General features: G+C 54.7%; 2 protein-coding genes across 2 annotated transcripts; one reads left to right on the top strand and one right to left on the bottom strand.

Moving 5' to 3' along the window:
• The first annotated feature begins 50 nt into the window (after nt 1-50).
• Nucleotides 51-7,206, top strand: TGME49_220920 (hypothetical protein). The gene has a single exon (XM_002369901.2). It carries the CDS (start codon nt 1,163-1,165, stop codon nt 6,188-6,190), a length of 5,028 nt encoding a protein of 1,675 aa, XP_002369942.1. The 5' UTR covers nt 51-1,162; the 3' UTR covers nt 6,191-7,206.
• On the bottom strand, nt 6,926-14,810 carry TGME49_220930 (hypothetical protein). The gene is made up of 11 exons (XM_018779903.1): nt 14,169-14,810; nt 12,768-12,905; nt 11,631-12,433; nt 11,138-11,294; nt 10,736-10,812; nt 10,040-10,439; nt 9,712-9,773; nt 9,301-9,393; nt 8,839-8,907; nt 8,131-8,314; nt 6,926-7,683 (listed from the first exon to the last, which is right to left on the bottom strand). The coding sequence occupies exons 2-11, from the start codon at nt 12,898-12,900 to the stop codon at nt 7,598-7,600; spliced, it is 2,064 nt and encodes a 687-aa protein (XP_018638250.1). The 5' UTR covers nt 12,901-12,905; nt 14,169-14,810; the 3' UTR covers nt 6,926-7,597.
• Between the last annotated feature and the right edge of the window lie 3,314 nt (nt 14,811-18,124).

Below are 18,124 nucleotides of genomic sequence, written 5' to 3' on the forward strand. Positions count from 1 at the left end.
CGACCGAAACTCAGGTGCCTCGACCCCTCGCTTTCTTCTTTAGTTTCTCCACCGCGAAAACAGCCTGTTCGCGCGTTCTCTTCCGTGCAGAGACCCCCTGGAACTCCGAAGGACGGACTCGGCCCGCGCTGCAGTCTCTGGACCCCAGCTTGCTGGTAGTCCGCGCATGTCCGGACGCGTTTCGATTTGTTGAGGCTCGTTCATATCCAAAACCGGGACTTCTCTGCTTGCTCTGAATCTCCCGGGGGCGTCTGTCGGACTCGAGTGTATCCCAGAGAGCCTTGGCACCGAGCAGGAGACTCCAGAAATTCGAGACAAACAGAAAGTTCTGTCTTTCGCGTCTTCGGCATGCGTGGCGACAGACTCGCATGCTGTCGCCACCTGGAAAGCTCTCTGTGGCTACAGATCCTCAGCGAACGCGCAAACGAAAACTTTTTTGTGCTTCTTCTGCTCTGTGCCTGGATCGCTCACGCAGACGCTTTTCCCCTGTCTCTCGAGAGAGGTACCAGAAGCCTGCGCCGTGTCTCCACTGGACAAGGAGACGGCAGACTCTCGGTGGTCAGTGTGTTGTGGCTGCTTTTGAGCTTAGAGAACTTACACAAACGCGCATGCATGTCAAGGCAGGAGTTCTCGTTTGCTTTCGAAGATACGAGAAAACCTCATGCGACGCATTCCGTTCCAGAGGGCTCCTGCGCCCAGTGCCGCCTCGAGAGACGCGACAAGAGCTCTCAAAAGGTCTGTCGTTATCGCGTCTTAAAACTGCAGTCTTGCCTGCCCATGGAGCTCTTCCAAAGAGTCTTCATACGCATGCAGATGTTGTATTTCTTTAAGTGTATGCAGGTGTACTTGTGCATCTTCAAATGCACCTCCACTTTTTCTGCGCTGTGTTGCCGGAGGCCTTTGCGGGGCGGTCTTGGGGGTTGTCGCCGTGGCACTTTCAGTGCGACTTTTCCGTGTACAGACAGGTCGTTATTCTCTTTCTTCTCTTTGTCTTTCTCTTTGTCTTCTCCACCTGTCTGTCTCCGTTTCCTTCCCTCTCTCCGTCCTAGAATCCCTCCCTCCCTCTGGCCTCTGACTTATCTGCCTCGTCCTTTCATCCGAGCTTAAAGACGCAAAATTGTGTCTCAATCCCTCGCCTTGCCAGCCCCTCACCCTCTCGACCATGACAGGATCCTCGCTTCTGGCGGCTCCGGTGGCTGTACAGCCGCCGCGCAGTCCTGCGGAGACGGGCAGGCTCCGTGTAGACGCTGTTTCTTCTGCGTTTTCTCGGTCATCTGCTTTGTCTCCTGTCGCTCGCCTCTCTCAGAGCACAGACGAAGGGAGGCCAGACTTAACAGGCTGTGGTTCCTGCTCCCCCAGAGGCTTCTCAGCGACCCTCAGAGAGGCCGACGATGTTCCGCAGCCGCTTCTGCGCGCTCTCTATCCAGGCGCGCCTGTGTCTCTGCAGGTCGAGGCAACCATCGCGTTCCTGAACCAACGATGGTTCCGGTGTCCACGATCTCGAAAGATGACCCACTCGTCCTCTTCCTCCTCTTCGAGTTGCTCTTCTGCTCCTTCTTCTTCGTCTTCTGCTCCTTCTTCTTCGTCTTCTGCTCCTTCTTCTTCGTCTTCTGCTCCTTCTTCTTCCTCTTCTGCTCCATCTCCTTCGTTTTCTTCTTCCTCTGTGTCTTCTCCTTCGTGCGATGCATCTTGTGGTGGAGAGACAGCCCAGGAGAGCTGTGCGGCTCGCGCCTGCGACAGTCGGGGGCAAGGAGACGAGGGGACCCTGAGTGCGGAGGCAGCGCGGCAGACGCTGGAGGAGACAGCGGCGACGGAGACACTGGAAAACATCCTCACTGCGGTCGCCTATGGCCTCCTCGATCTCCCTCGATGGCCGCAGCGAGAGCAGCAACTGATCCTCAGATGTTTTCTGCCTCGCAGTAAGGCAGAAGAGAGGGAGCGAGGAGAAGGAGAAGGAGAAGAAGGAGAAGAAGGAGAAGGAGAAGAAGAGGAAGGAACAGAGGGGGGAGTCTTTGGGGCTTTGACAATCTTTAGCGCCTTCCACCGATTTCTTTCCGGGTGGCCTAGGGAGGCCGAGTCTCCTGCGTTTTTAGTCAGCTGCAGAGCAGCTCTCGAACAGAGGCGAGACGAGCGCGAAAAGGCAGTGGATGGCGACGCAACGATTCGCTTTTACCATCCGTCTTGGCGCAGCTGGACCGTCGTTCTCCATCTCCTCGAAGTTTTTGTCTCCGCACCCAGCACTCTCCCGTCTCTGCTGTCGTGTCTGTCTCCCTCGGCCTCGCCTGCCCCGGGATCTTCTTGTTCTTCTTCCTCGTCTCGTTCCTTCTCTTGTTCGAGAGGTGTGCCTGCATGTCCTGCAGAGACTGTGGAGTTCCTCACTTTGCTTTCTCTGCCTTCTCTGGTTGAGGCGGCGCTCTGCTCCTTGCCGGGAGGCCCTGCAGCCTTCTCCTGTCTGCTTCCTGCTTCTCTCTCTTCCTCGGCCTGCTCCTCGCGGCTGGCCACCGCGCTGCTCACGGCCTGGGGGCGCCTCGCTGCGTTCGGCAGAGAACCGCGCGAGTGCCGCGACGGAAACCGCGAGACAGAGACGACGCAGCGAGCTGAGACTGCTGCGGGCGGACCGCGAATCTCGCGAGCGGAACGGCAGAGAGAAGAAGAAGGCGAACCGAAGAGAGAAGAATCCGACGGTTACAGACAGAAGGCAGGGAATGCGGAGATGAAGTGTGGGGACGTCCATGCAGAAGATCCGTTTTTCGAGAATGTGCCAGAGGCCCTCCTCGCGGCCACTCGCAGATTTCTTCTGCGCGGGCATGCTGCGTCGCTTGCGCGCGCCTTCCTCGTTGCGCTTCTCTCTCAAGACGCGGCGCGAGAAGAAACAGGGAGAGGAGAGAGCTGGAAACAACAACAGCAGAAGGGAACAGCCAGAGCCGAAGGGGCAGGGGAAACGCGAGATGGTGGCGAGAGCAAGGGAGCAGAGAGAAAGGAAGAGATTTGCTGCGTTGCCGAGTTCTTGGCAGGTGCGGTGTCACGGGAGGATCCGGGTGGACCGGCGTCTCACGCGCTTCTTTCAGCTTGTCTTCGCGAGCTCGAGCCACTCTTCTTTCTCTCGGCTTCGCATGCGTCGAGTCCTGTTGTCTCCGACTTCCATGGAGATGGGCCTCGCCTTTCGCTTCACTCTCTCGCTGCTCCTCGTCTCCTACAGAGCCTTCTTCGCGGCTTCTGTCGCCTCTCTCCGTGCTCCTCTTCGCGACGCGGACTCGACTCCGGCTTCCTCTCTCAGTTCCTCTTCAAGGCGCTAGATCCCTCTTCTTCTCATCTTCTCCCTCTCCCCATTGCTCTCTTCCTTCTTGATTTCCTCTCTGGATCTTTTCACTGCAGCCCCCCACTCCCCTCTTCTCCTTGTTCCTCGTCTTCCTCTTCTCTCTCTTCTTCTTCCTGTTCTTCGTCCGTTTGCGGACGCGCGGCAGAGGTGGAGGGTGGAGCGACTGAAGTGGCGTCGGAGCTCGTCTTCAGTCCGCTTTTCGCTCTCTCGTTTGTCGATCTTCTTCAACTCTTTCTGCATCTGTGGGCGAACGGAGATGGCGCCCTGGTGTCTCTCTCTCTCCACCAGCACCTCCTTCTCACATGCTTCCTCTCTCGCTCGCTTTCCAACCTCACGCATCTTCAACGGCGTCTCGCTTCCCTCTCTTCTTCGTCGTCACCTTCTCTCTCCGGCTGGATTCCCTCTGTTCTGGAGGCGCCGAGCCTGGAGCTCCTCAAGCGCCGCCTGCATGCGTTTTCGGCGCGCAAGAAATTCGCTGCTCTGATGCGCGGGATCCACGCCCGTCTCGGTAGCTCTGAAGAGGCCTTGCGGCTGCTCGGCATGCTGGCCGCGGAGAAGATGGCGAGGGAGACTCTTCTGCGCGTTACCGGGAAGCGCGGGGAGACGAACGGCAGAGAGGCGCGCCGCCTCGAAGGCAAAGACTCAGACAGGGAAACGGCGCTCGAGTTTCGCGAACTCAGAGACCCCACCGTGCTGTCTAGACACCCCGCGCTTCTCTTCGTCGCCGCAACGGAGCGGAGAGGGTGGACGCGGCACCCTCGAAGCGAGCTGGAATTCGAGGGAGACGAACGAGACAAGCAAGGAAAAGAAGCAGGGAATGACGTCTCGGGAGAGCGTGCGAGACCCAAGGAGGGTGGAGGGGAGAAGAGCGACCCAGAGCTCGAACGTTTTCTCATTGGCGAGACGACAGAGGAACTGCACCGTCTTCACGAGATCTCATACCTTCTGCATGCACAGAAGAAGCGACAACAGGCAAGCAGCTTCCTCGATTCTCTCGCCTTCCTGGACCAGCTGCGTGGACCTCGAGACGGTATCTCTTCTGTTTGCTACAAAGAAGAAAATCGAAACTGCGAACGCTCTGTCTCTCTTCCCTCTTCTTCCTCTCCTTCTTCCTCTCCTGCTTCGTCTCCTGCTTCCTCTTCGTCTTTTTCTCCCTCCTCTTCTTCCTCTTCTTCCACTTCTTCGGCGGTTGTCGCGGAAGAGAGGCAGGTGGCTTCAAGGGCCTTGGCTCCCGAAGACAAGAAAGTCGTTCACTCGATTCGAGTTGTCTCTGTCGACGAAGACACGGACTCTGACGATGAAGACGACCGCTATTTTCAAACGCTCCCTGACCTCCCAGCCTTCGATGCGTCTCCGCCTTCGCCTTCGCCTTCGTCTCCTCTCCCTTCGTCTTCGTTCCCCGCTGCCTCCCGTTTTGTGCTTCCAGTTGCGCCTGCAGGAAGTCCACATTTGCCCCAGAGTGTCCGGCAAGTGGTGGAATGGTTGGGAGGCGAGATACACACCGCCGACGAGTCGTCTGCTGCTGCCTCCGGAGATCCATGTTCACACTCTTCGGGCACCAACGAATTGCCTTCCCGCCGACTCTTCCGTGTCTCTGCAGCCCTGCACTGTTGCCCGCTGCTTCTTCTCCTCCAGGCGAAGGCCGACAGCGCGGCGACGCTCTTCACCCTCACACATGGCGGCATGGAGAAGGAACGGCTGTCCTCGTGCTTCTCCTGGGAGTTCCGCGATCCCCTGCTTGCCCCCCGCCTCCTGCGCCTCCTCCTGTCAGTCGACACTGGCGTCGGAACGCAGCCGACGGAACTCGAGCGCATGCGCCAGACGAGTCTCGCTGCGCTCTTGGCTCTGCAGCTCGAGCCGCTTCTCCCCCTTCTCGCCGCCACTCTGTTGGACTCCCAGGCCTCGCAGCATCAGAAGCTGCTCCTCCTCGAGGCCTTGCAGCGCGCTGCCTCGTGGCTCGCGGCTGGCGCCCCGCGACGCTGGACGCTCCTCAGTCCTGCAGAAAACGGAGAAGAGACAGAAGGCGAGGAACGAGGTCCATGCCTGAGACATGACAAGCGAACGGACGCATTTGGAGCGTGCGAAGGCGAAGGGAGCGGCTGGGATTGGAGAGGCCCCGAGCCGGGGGAAAGGTCGCGTCGCTTCGCGCATGCGCCGCAGCGCGCCCAGGTTGCGATCAACTTGTTCATGCCTCACGCGTCGAGTGTATGTACAGCGCTCCTCGCGCTCCTCGAACGTCCCATGTATCCTGCGACGGACTTTGCGGCCCAGCAGAACTTCGCGGAGCGCGCCGCGGCCCATCGGCGACTGCTGAGCCAGCCGCCCGTTGTCGCGAGTCTCCTCCACACTGCTGGGGTGTCTGTACAACTCGCGGGATACGGGAGTCTGGACGCGGAGATCCTCGCGACCACAGGCCTCCGCGCCGCCATCGCCTTCCAAAGCCACCGCGACCGCAGCGTCCGACGCGGAGCTCTTTCACTCCTGGCCGCCGTCGCCGCCGCTGCCAAGTCGCTGGACGCGCTCTTCGCCGCCGTCGAGGACGCCGAGCGCGCTCTCGGGTGTCCCTACACTCCAGAGGCCGCCGCTGCTGCCTGTGGGGGGCGGCAGGCGGCGACCGGGGACTTGGAGAGGGAGGGCAGTCTCCCCGACTTTTGGCAGCAGGAGGGAGAAGAAGATTTGTGTGAGGACGCAGAAGAAGATTCAGCAGGCTTTCTGTTGAGGGAGAAGCAGGTCTATGTCGTCGGTGGGGCTTCGCAGGGGGGCCAGAGCGTCGTTGAGAGGTTAAAGGACCAAATGCAGAACGACCCAGACGAGGTCTGCAGACGCCTCGCGGCCCTCGTCCTCAGTCTGTGGCTTGAGCTGCCTGGATAGCCTCTTCGTGTGGAAGCGACGCCGCAAGCCTGTGAGTTGCCGGAGATGGCCTGCGATCGCGTTGAATGGTCGAAAAGGATGAGAGAACATGGCCGAGCTTGCTTTGAAAAGGTCTCTTTATCTCTGTCTCAAACGGATTTTTCCTACTGTTTCCTCGATTTTTTTAGATTGAATTGTCAAACCGTGTCTCTATCTTACAAGGACTGTGTGCACCTCTCTTTCTCTCTGCCTCAACTGGACTTTTTCTGCCTTTGAAGAGGGGCTTTCAGAGGTCTCCTTCTCTCGTGAGGTGACAGAGGAAGCGAGGCTTCTGAGACGCGAGACTCCTTCTGCCAGGCTTTCGGAAGTTGACAACCTTCGCTTCGATCTCGGGTGAACGGGTCGGGCAGGCTACTCCCAAGAGAGGCCGAAGAGACCTTTTCGTCTTTCTGTTGCGGCTTCTATGTGCGACATAGATTTTCCAGCTTTCTACGAAATACCTGCGTCCGTCTACTTGTCTCAACGCTCGACTGGCGGTGAAGAACTGCGTCTGAATGGCTTCGCACCACGGAGCATGTTGAGTTGGGTGGAACAAGTGTATCTAATTGTGTTTCTCCCATCCACTGTTTATGAGCGCGTTGTGCTGTGGTGCCGGGTCTCGCTGGTGGCAGCCAACAGAATTCACTTCCCGGCTTTCTTGAATCTCTTGGCAAGAGCAGGAGAGGAAAAGATCTCCTTTTTCATCAGGAGACACCCTCGGCTCATCAGGAGTTCGAGCAGAACGAACTCGGTGTTGCACTGCTGTCTACGTCAGCTCTTCCAGAGAGCGTTGAAACGAAGAACCGTGCATCTCTCGAGAACTTCCTCCCGAGGTGCAGAGAGGAAAAGGACGAAAAACGCATGCAGAGAAGAGCGAGCAGAGAACTTCGAGAAGGAGACTGGACAAAGAAGAGACGAAGTGGCTGCTCTGCCGACACAAAGAACTTCCATATGTTTTTCGGGGGAAGCAGCGCGAGCCGTTTGCGAGAAAATGCCCAGTCGAGTCCTCGGGCAGACTCCAGTGAGAGAGCATGCAGTCGCTCGAAAGCGAAGGAACGCCCCAGCGTTTATAAAGCTGAGAGGCTTCTGGGAGCCACAACGGAGAGAAAGTCAAAAACGAGAGCTTTCATCGCTGACAGAGTCACTCCTCAGCAGTCAAGTGAATACGAAAAAATATTTAAATAGTGAAAAACATTTAAAAATTCAGAGAAACCAGAGGAGTTATACAGCCGTGGCCAGCGCTGCGACAGAGCGTCCACGAAAAACGGGGGGGCCTTCTACGAGACTGCTCGCACAAACCTGACGGAGACGTTCCGGGAGTCCGTGTTATCTTGTCTCTTTTCGATCCCCTTTGACTTCTTTCTATTTCTCTTCCAACTCTTTCCTCCGTCACATCATTTCTTGCTGGGCGTCGAGAAGCAACTCCCTGAGGCACGCAGGCGCATGCACCTTCGTGATGGGGTTCTCGTCGACCACTGCAGAAAAGAAAAATGCGCACACAGCCTCGCCATCCCAAAATTGTGGAAGGAAGTCCAGATGCTCTCGCCGAAGGAACTGACGCATAAACAGCTGTGTCGGACACAAACAAAACTCAAGTAGATACATACATATATATATATATATATATAGGTATATATGCGTGTAGGTATATATGTATATAGGCATATATGTATATAGGTATACATGTATATAGGTATATATGTATATAGGCATATATGTATATAGGTATATACGTATATAGGCATATATGTCTATATGTAGGTACACATGTATGGAGCAGTGATGTAGGAGTGGCTGTGTGCGTGAGCTGAATCGAAAGACGCATGCGAATCAATGCAGATGGACATAGTGAGACAGCAGCATGCATTCGCACGACAGAACAAGCGGCAGAGGAGAAGAGGATTCTCTTTTTCGAGTCTCACCTGGGGGCTGGACCGATTCGACGAGGAAGCAGTACATGAAAGTATCGGCAACGGTGTCCCAGATCGCCATGTACTGCGACGCAATCACGGCGGAGATGAACGCCACAAAGAGAGAGACGCCCAAGGGGGCCGCGACGAAGTTCGGAGACGTCAGAGACGCGAACTTTTCTGTTCCTGTCAGCGTCTGCTCGCAGAGAAATGAGCAGCCTTGGAACGGGTGACTTTTTCCAAAAGACCTCAGCAGAGCCGACGAGTTTCGTCGAAAAAGTCCACGTTTTTTTTCAGAGGCACTCTTTGCTGCTTTGAACAAACGCGCTTAACACAATCGCTTTTTCGCAATGCATGCGAGTGACTTCCATGCTTTTGCAAAGCCACACTGCGCACAGGGGAGTGAGCGCTGCGACGAACAAGGGCAGTGTCCAGCGAGGAAAAGCTTTTGGTTCTACAGAAGAGAAAAGTTGCTTGCAACTTGGCGCCAGCGAAAAGGCCGAGGGTGGTGGTGGAGACGGCAGAAGACGCAGAAAAGTGGACAATGGAGAGAGCTACCTGCACTTTCGGAAGGTTCAACGCCCAGAAGCGAAAAGGAGAAAGAGAAGGACGGAAGCACAAAGAGAGCAGGGGCCAGGTGCAGGGAAGAGAGGACAGCAGGAACAGAGAAAAGGGGGAGAAAAAAAAGGACTTTTCGGGTGTCTTCTCGCTGCAGCTCACCTGGTAGCACATGAAGCTGACGGTGAGGGAGACCGCGGAGGTGCCAATGAGGGAGCAAATGCTCGCCAGCTGGGAGAAAAACACCCGAAAACGAGCTGAGTGGAACGCGACGAAATCGAGAGAAAGCAGCGCGAACTCCCCAGTTCAAAATGCAGCGACAGACATCCAAGTTTCCACGGGTACTCGCTCCCAGACCCACACAAGTGAAGACCCGAGACACTCACAGAAACCTGAGTGAATCCCAGAGATCTAGTCACCGATACGCAGCTGTCCGGGAGGCGAGGAATGGCTTCTGGGGGAGACAAAGAGAGACCTCAGTGAGAGAGAAGCGCTGAGGTGACAGAGAACGAACTCGACGAGAAAACAAATGTCGAATGCGTGGAGAAATGGAAGCAACTGAGCGGACCGCAGAAGCGAACCGAGAAAAGAGATCCGTCGGCGTTTCGCGAAAAGGAAACTCACGCCGTGGAAATACGAGGCAGGAGACCGCGAATTCAAGATGCGCGAGCAAGACTTGTCCATCGCCGGGAAGAACGCTCGAGAAGAAATCGACATCTGAACGAGAGAAAAGAGAAACAGTCGAAAACGGCGAGGCTTGAACAGCGAGCGCCAAACGAAGGAGCGGCGAGAGAAAAGAGGAAGCAGCAAACGCAAGGAAGAGAAGAGGGAAGAAAACACACAGGCAGGCGGCGCACAGTGCCGACCAGCGACGCAGCCTAAAGGAGAGAATTCGACATGACGGAAAAAAAGACAAAGCCAAGTGTGAGTTCCTCAGGACGCCCCACAGAGGCAAGAAGAGAAGGAGCCGAGTGCGAGAGTTTCAGATTGCCTTTTCAAAAAGAGCTGTGCTAGTGCATTTCGGAACTCCGTTACCTCGATGAAACCTGAAGAGGTGAATCGATCCACGACGAAGGTGATTGGCTGCATGACGCTGCCTGACAAAGACACGGAAACATTTGAAATCCGGGTGTCTTTTCAGCAGGCTTCCTCTTTCTGTCTGTCTCTCTCCTCAGTTTGGTCTTTTTTTCGACGGGGAATTCTCAACTTTTTCACAACTGTCCTCTCGAGGATATCCGTCGAATGTTTCGTTTCTCGACGGCTTCCAGGACCCGGTTTTTTCCCTCTGTTTGACTGCTCCCCTTCCAGTGCATGTGTGCCGTCCGCGTCCTCTTCTGCCTGGCGTCTGCTTTCCAGCTCTTACGAAAGCAGTCGGTGAGGCTTTGGACGACGGGAGAGTGCCTGTGGAGCGCGAGACTCTTGGAGGACGCCCAGGCGAAGAAGAGGCGGAGAGGTCGCGTGACGCCGAGCACGAGGCCGCCGACGACGAAGCTGCCGAGGTGATGTTTCGCGCCGAGGCCAAGGGCAACAAGCGGCGGATACCAGCCGACGTCTCGTTCCTCAGCGCCTTCGGGAGGGGAGAAGTACCACACGGTTGCGGAGTAGGCGATGACGAACTGGCAAAAGGCGGAGAGGATTTCCACCACCCAGAAGAGCGCCACCCACCAGCCGAGGCCGAAGAGAATGAACCGCGCATCCCAGACCAGCGAACGGTGGAGAGGGAGTACGTCCACGTCGCCGTTTGGGTCGATCCCAGACGTTACCTGGAGACGAAAGGCGCCGAAGAGAGAAAGAGGCAGAGCGGATAGGAGAGAAGCAGAAAGAAAGGCGCAGAAAGGAGAGAAAGCGAGAAGAAAAAAGGAAGCGGGGAGGAAGGAGACGGAAAACGGAAGAGCTACGGGGAGAAAAGGAAGGAGATAGAGCGGAAAAAAGAAGGGGAGAGATACGGAGAGGAACCCACGAAGGACGGAGTTAAGGAAGCTGAAAAAACAAAGAAAAAAGGGTTTTTCAAGAGAATCCGGGAAGGGCAGAGAGAAGCGCAAAGCGACAGCCGCGTTACCTGAGTCTTGTCCACTGTGCCGGCCGAGACGATGTAGAGGTATCCCTCGATCCAGAACCACGTCCAGAGGCTCGCGACTGCAGAGAAGCGCAGGACAACTGGGAAATGAAGGAGGGGAAGAGAGGGCAAGAGAGGGGAGAAGCAGACGCCCAGGGACACTGAGGGGAATCCGAGAAAAAAAAGCGGTACAGAGGAAGCGAAGAATAGAAAAGAGAGAAAAAGACACAGAAGAAAACCGAGGAAGGAGAGAGACGCGGACAGACCAGAAGAGGGAAGAGAACAACGAGAAGAGGAAGAGGAAACAAAAGGAAGGAAAGGAAAGACGAAGGAGAAGAAAGAGAAGACAAACGAGGAGAAAAGAAGACGAAGGAGAACCAGAAGAGAGGGCGTATCAGTGTTTACTTGCGCCAAAGATGACGGGAGCGAGGAAGATCTGCAACATGTCGAAGACAGCCTCGCCTGCACACTCGAGGAGCCGCACAGCATTTCCGACGGCGCGTCTTGCCACGAACAGCAACAGTCCCAGCAGGCCACCGGCTGCGACCAACAAGATGCCGACCTAAAAAAGAAAATAAGCAGAAAGAAAAAGTAAAATGCAGGAAAAAATCACCGGCGTAACCACGTCAACACATACGCGTATACTTATCTCTACAAGCACATATATATATATATATATAAACAATATGTTCATCGAGGCACGCATCACCGTACAGACAGATATCCCTTTAAACAAATATACATATATATATAGATATAGATATAGATATGCATGCAGGCACATGCATGCAAACATGTACGAATAAGCGTAGATATGTGAGCAGTTCAGAACGCAGGTATTTCTTTTCACCGGCACCTGCATGGATCCATGTGATTCGAGGTTTTGTCTTTTGCTCACAAGGAGAGCCCAGGAGTAGTCCAGCGCGTAGAAGTTTCCCTTGTCGGGATCGAGAACTCCGGAGAGGCCTGTGGAGACAAGCGAAGCTCCTGCGACGACAGCGAGGCAGATGGTCCAGACGGCAGTGGCCCCTAAGACGACGCCGGGGGAGAGGCGGAGAAGGAAGGCGAGCGCGGCAGCGAAGAAGGCTGCGAGAATTGTGTATCCAAAGACGCATCCCCAGGCTGCGCGGAAGGAACCTAGAGCGACTTGAATTTGTCGAAAATGGGAGTTCAGAACGGCGCCCATCTGCTGGCGGAGACTGGTGTCGAGGGGAACGCAGTACGCGCCGGCCATGAGCGTCGCGGCGTAGGCGGGAGACTGCAGGGCGAACTGGACGGTGATCGACGACGACCTGTTCGGATCGGTGTCCGTTTCTCGCACGGGGACAGGAATCGTCTTGCCCGCCTCCACGTCTTGCTCGGACGGACACTGGGAAACGCATCTGGCGTCGTCCACCATCAAGGAGGCGTACCTCTCGCGGGGGTCGAGCGGAACGTAGAGAAAGGGCAGATCCCGGACGCTCCCGTCGACGCCGCATGTCTTGCCTTGGTAGTTCAGACCGCGTGTCAGGCGGGAGGGACTGCCCTCCGCAAACGCGAGAAGCAGAAAAAAAAAAGTCACGCAGGCCAGTCCGGCAAACGCCAGCAACCAGTGGACGTCCGTGCTCTTGCGCTGTGGTGGCTCGGCCTCTGCGTCGGGGAAGCCTGCGACCGACGTCGTCGAAAACGCCTGAGCACTCGGCGTCAGATCCGTCAACATTGCTGAAGAGAAATTCGCAAGAAAGCGCAGCAGCGCGGGTCGGCCAGAGCGAGGAGAAGCGCGCAGAGCGAGGTGTGTGACAACCTCGCAGGAAAAAAAGAAGAAAAAGGACAGAGGGTGAGCGTGTGAAGCACCGAGAAAAAGTGAAGACTGCGCGGGAGAAACGAGAGGAGGTAAAGACAAAAAGGGGGAAGAAAAAGAAAGGCAGATGAGAGATATCAGAGGGGACTTCAGGAGTTGAGAGAGAACGAGGGAGGCGGGGGACGTAAGGAGAGCTCAGCTGTTCTTCTAGAGTTCAAAGCAGAGGAACTCGATGAGCGTCTGTGACAACCTTACGTTCTCTGCTAGAATAAGAAGCTGTAGGAGGTGCAGTGGGGAAAGTTGAAGTGACGTAGACCGCATTTCCTGACGCTGGCGCTCGCGTAGGCAGAGCGTAGCCCCGCGCCTCGTTCCCTGACCGAGTGTGCATCTTGCCTGAAAGAGAGGAAAACGAGAGAAAAGAAGCGAGAGGCGAACAAGAGAGAAGTACAGAGAAAGGGAGGAGAGAGAAGAGCGAGCGAGAAAAGAGAAAGAGAAGAAGGAAGAAGAGAGGAAGAAGAGAAGACGAGAAAAGAGAGAAGAAAGAAGGAGAATCCGAAAGAGCAAAGAGACACACGAGGAAACAAAAAAGACGAGATTTTCGAGTGAAGCCCTTTGAAAGACACGCACAGGTTTTCACGAGGTCCACAAAGGAAAAACGAAAGACGTGAGAAGAACGACAGTGCGAAGAGCGCCTGAAGCTAGAGTGGCAAGGCGAGAGATGTTCCTAGACAGCCTTTCCCCGAGAGGCGGCGCGCAGATGAAATTGAACAGACCGAGGGACGCCGAAATAGAGGGAGACAGCCTGAGGCTGCAGGCGTTGGAGAAGAAGCAGCGCGGTGAGAGTTTCGGATGTTGCATGCTGCGACAGCCTCCCTCATATTCTTGTGTATCTTAATGTGCATGGCTCGAAAAGTTCTCAGATGAGTCTCTCGTGGTTGTTTTTTAACTGTTGCTTGGATGTTGCATGGAAGAGAAGCTCTGGGTGTTCGACCCTACAAGTTTCCCAGAGGCGTCTCGCGACAATCAAGGAAAAAGGGAAAGGAACCCACCGAGAACTCTACGCAGTTTCGACTCTCGCTTGCCCCCTGCTACAGATGGAGGGAAGCCAGTCCAAAGAAACGCAGGAGGACAGACGACTACAGGCAACAGACGCGGCTTCTTTTTGTCTGACGGTGAGAGGCGAGTTGAAGAGAGCTGGAACATGTGGTGCACAGACAGCGCCTCCCTGTTGAAAAAACTATGTTCACTGCCCAGAGAAACGGAGAGTTGAAAGAAAGGATTCAATGGAGTTTAGAGGAAGACTCGAGGCACCGTCCAACGAACCTCCCGCAGGAAGCTAGAGAGGCGATCTCCCTGTCGCTCCAGGCGGAACGCGAGTGAGAGAGAACGGTCGAGACGAAGACCGGAAAGGGAAGACGAGGAAGCCAGGTAAAGCACCTTCGAGGCGGTGAAAGGTGCAGCAATACGTAGAGGAAACCGAGAAAGTGATAACGGAAACGGAGAGTAGCTGTTATGTCGAGGAAGTCAGGAATCGTTGACGCGGAAATTCGAGTGTGGACTTTTCCTTCGATAGGGGTTTCCGCGACCCTTCGAGACACTAGTGTTTCAGTGAATCCCAGCACTCTCCCCGTCGTTTCCCAGCCGCAAAAACTGTACCTTTCTCTGATTTCTTTATGTTTTTTGCGTGTCTTGCCGCGACAGCCGCGCGCGGTTTTCTCAGCGAGCGCGTGGCGCCCGGTCGAGGTTTTCGCTGCCGTCTAGAACCCTGCAAGAACCGCGTTTCTCGGAAATATGCCGCCGTTCGACCCCAAACGTTCTCCAGAAAAAACGGAAACCGAAAGGAGGTTGGAAGACTTGAAGAAAAACGAGACCCAGCTATGCACAAGGGTCTGCTCGGGGCGAGAGCGCGCGCGAGAGTTCGGAAGCAAGCACTGGAAAGGGGATTTCGCGTTTCTTCGTCCGCGAGGTGGCTAGACAAGCCAGACGAATCGCGGAAGGAAGAGGAAACCAGCAACACTCTACACGCTTTCTCTCAGCATTTCAAGTGGAGAACATTCCTCGATTTGGCATGAGAACGGGTGGGCGAAGGCCGGGGAAAACGTAGGGGGGTTAGGAGCAAGCTGGCGGCTTGTGTGGTCTCATGAGAGAGAGTGTGGGCAACAGCCGAGAAGAATGGAGCAAGTGAGAAAAGTGGAAGGGCTGAAAAGCGTCGGAGGAATTCAGTGTGTAAAGACACGTGTCCACTTAACCCAGCTGGAAATCCCAAACTGAGAGAATTGTCGAACAGGTCGAACGCGTTGTGCGAGTCGGGAGAGTGGATTTGAGTCTTCGAGGCGGGTGTCTTGAAGACACCGGCGAGAGGCGGCCAATGAAAAATCTGTCTTGGCGACCCTCCCGCCTTCCGGAAGGTTTGAGAAAAGAAACTCTTTCTTGCGCGTTTGTGCCGGCGGCGAACTCGCCTCTCTTTTCTGCACGCGCGTGTGCAAAAAAGACTTCCTTTGAAGCTTCAAGGCAACGTAGACGCGTTAGTTCCAGGTCTTGGAAAGATCGGTCGGGCGGAGACTTGTCGTGCGAAAGAGGCGTAAAGAGGTGGGGGTCGCCGCATTCGGATCCGTCCTGAAGATTTTCCACGAGCTGTTGTCTCTGGACAACGGGTACGCGATCCAGAACTCAGATAGAGGAAACAGAGACGTTTTATGGCGTGTAGGATACTAAAGAGGATTCCAGCGACTTCGAGGCACAGACAACGACGGTCTTTGCCGGTGTTGTGCACGTCTCCGGGGTTGACTGAGACACAACGAAAAGAGCGAACCGACTGGACTGACAACCGACAGAATTCCTTGACGCTTTTCACTCGAGTCCATGCAGGGTCAACAGAAAAGATGCGTGGGATTCAAAGGGCGAAAAAAGGTGTTTGCGCCAAAGCCAGTAGATAGCCGTGTACCGGCGAAGCCTAAAACTCTTTTTTTGAGGTGGCAGCGATAAAACGGAGGTTCTTCGCGAGCAGCGAACCACAGAAATAGCCGGTTAGTTGTCATTCGAAGCGAGCAAATGTCAAGAAGACAGCGAGGGAGAGAATGCAGCTGGACCGCCAACAGGGGACGATCGGCACAGCGCAACTGGACGGTTTTGTTTGTCTCTGGGACTTAAAAAAACATCAAATCCACTCTGGCAGTTCAGCGAAATTCTCGCCTCTCTGTCGATCTACAGTTTGTTTCCAGCCCGCTCAACGCGGTCCAGAAAGGTTCTTTTCAAGAAAAGTTCTCGGAATACCCACCCGTGCATGATACACGTGGGTTTCAAAAATTGTCACCTCACATGGCACAGAGGTGGCAGGCTTTCTGTGACTTAGAAAAACATCAGGAGGAGACTATTCGAGGAACGAAGGTGCTCAGCAGGAAATGCCACGTCTATCGCATTTAGTCGAGAGTGCTTACATGACCAGAAGAAAGTCTCAAAGGGAAGAGTGGGGGCGTCAAACGGAACCACGTGCAAATGAATTCGAAGCTCCAACGAGGCAGGATATCTAGCCTGCCTAAAGAAGCTGGAAACCTTCTACCGAGATCGATATCGCAAACTTCAGGTCGCGCAAGAGGAACACAGGAAAAGGAAGCAGGTCGACGACCGGTTTCGGGGACTCACTTGATGGCCGTTGGAGCCGAAAGACACACAGTCGCTGCGTGGCAGCCGAGGCACCTGGTCTGTTTCCAGTCTTGGAAGAACCGTACCAAGATTCAGCCGAGAAAGGCGTCACGTGCAATCTGGTAGTTTTTCGTACGCATGTGGCAGTCAGCAATTTCCATAGCGATGCCTAAAGCCTTTCCACGGAACAGACGCAAGCCTCAAGGCACCGCAGTCGTCCTGTGGTTCCCCCGCGCAGCAATTCAGGATAACAGTCGTTTGGCATCCGTCACGACCACATGAGGACGAAAGACATCCTTAGCATGACAGCTATGCCTTCAGGGGTGTTGGAACCCTTTAAGGTCGCCCTCAGGATCGAAGTACTGGGACGAAAGGCATTTTTACCTCGCTGTCTATGCCTGCAGGGTTGGTAGAGCCACAGAAATAAGACTGCACATCTCGGGGAGAAGGCCCCCGTTCGGATCACTGTTTCTGAACTCAGGAAGATACCTGTTCGGCAAAACTGCTGTTTAGCAAGTTCCATATGTCCAGCGCGTCCTCGCCGGTTCAGCGCCTTGAGAGAATTGTGAAAACAATGGTAGCCTGACGCACGGTGATGCCCACTCACAAGAGATTTGATTCAATTTCCTTCGTCGCTCCGATGCGTGTTTGGAACTGGAAACCTCAACTCTTCACGGTAGAATTTGCTCACTGGAACTCATGTGACCGCTCCACTGCGACTTTTGCCCATTCCCGAATGTCTGCAAGCTTCTTCGTGCTTTAGAAAAAGCCACCACGAGACAGACTCGATGGTCGTTCTTCATTTCCAGGATGTCCACTTCGTGTACACCTCAAAGAATCTTTTGGGGCGTCTGCACAGCGGTGCCGCTCACGGAGAAAAAACCGAGAAAACCAAAGAAACTCTAGGAAACGGAGTTAAAGGGTTGAACTGTGTCGAAATGCCTGCGTTCCCGTTCTACGAAGGGAGGTTCTGGGCTCCTGAACGTCTGCGTCACCATCGACGCTTTTTAGGTCGAGACATACAGCCGTCATCGCGGGGAACAAAACGTTTTTCCCGTCGTCCCAGAAGTGCCTTTTCTGCCTGAGTTCTCTGCAGTGAGTTTCTTTCAGTAACTGTGACTCCAGCTGTGCTGTCCTCGAGCCAAGTGAATCAAACACAAATACCAAAGAGGCTGTTGCAGCATGTGCATGTCCATCTTGCTGCCATTTTGTTGAACTCCTGCTTCTCAGTCCGCTCAGTGAGAAAACTTTTTTCCGGCTACAACTGTTTACCTCCCTTCTCGCCGTTCGTATGATAAACTACACCAGACGCCGCGTGCTGTGCAGGGTAAAACGCGACAACTGACCGAGCCTCTTACGACAACGACATGGCGAATTCTGTGAATGTAAACGCAGCGGACTTCATGGTGACTTGGAAACGTTTCAACTTTTTCACTTTTCCGTTGCAAAGCGACAAAAGTCGTGAATTCGAACTTCGGTGTGGTTAAACCACCCAAGAGTCGAGTCTGATCAACACATACCAAGGGGTAAACGGCGTTCAACCAGTAGTTTCTGTGTGAAAATCCTTACGGCAGCCCTGCCCTGGAAGCTTTCGACTCTGACGAATACACAAAAACACAACGCACGGCCGATCCACTGTTGCGGCTAGCCCAACAGAAAGCTGGAGCTAAATTGCGCTTCTCTTGCGTGTCTCGGCTCGTCTCCCCTTCCTGCTTTGTCTGTTAAAACTCGCCTACGTTTCCCAGAGTGCACACTCTCTTACTTTGACTTCTATGTTTAAGTTAGGAGCTTCTTTGTTTCTTCCAGCTTGTGCCGTTACACTCTGCACCCAAAAAACGCATTTGTCCCCCTGGGAGTACAGATGCGCAAATAAAGGCACTAGTGTATTTCGTGAATTGTTGTCATCTTCTCGTCGCACTTCGCCATAGCAACAGTGGCGCCTGCAACAGTACCGTGTAGCATCAGCTTCT

The sequence above is a fragment of the Toxoplasma gondii genome, chromosome II (assembly GCF_000006565.2).
Source record: "Toxoplasma gondii ME49 chromosome II, whole genome shotgun sequence".
In the NCBI taxonomy this organism is placed as follows: Eukaryota; Apicomplexa; class Conoidasida; order Eucoccidiorida; family Sarcocystidae; genus Toxoplasma; species Toxoplasma gondii.

What these genes read in the sequence shown, in the direction of transcription:
- TGME49_220920 (XM_002369901.2), top strand. Translation starts at nt 1,163, where the DNA reads ATGACAGGATCCTCGCTTCTGGCGGCTCCGGTGGCTGTACAGCCGCCG.
- TGME49_220930 (XM_018779903.1), bottom strand. Translation starts at nt 12,900, where the DNA reads ATGCACACTCGGTCAGGGAACGAGGCGCGGGGCTACGCTCTGCCTACG. An exon ending in TTCTTATTCTAGCAGAGAAC is followed by an intron (nt 12,434 to 12,767) that starts GTAAGGTTGTCA and finishes ATTTCTCTTCAG; the next exon opens with CAATGTTGACGGATCTGACG. An exon ending in ACTACTCCTGGGCTCTCCTT is followed by an intron (nt 11,295 to 11,630) that starts GTGAGCAAAAGA and finishes TTTCTTTTTTAG; the next exon opens with GTCGGCATCTTGTTGGTCGC.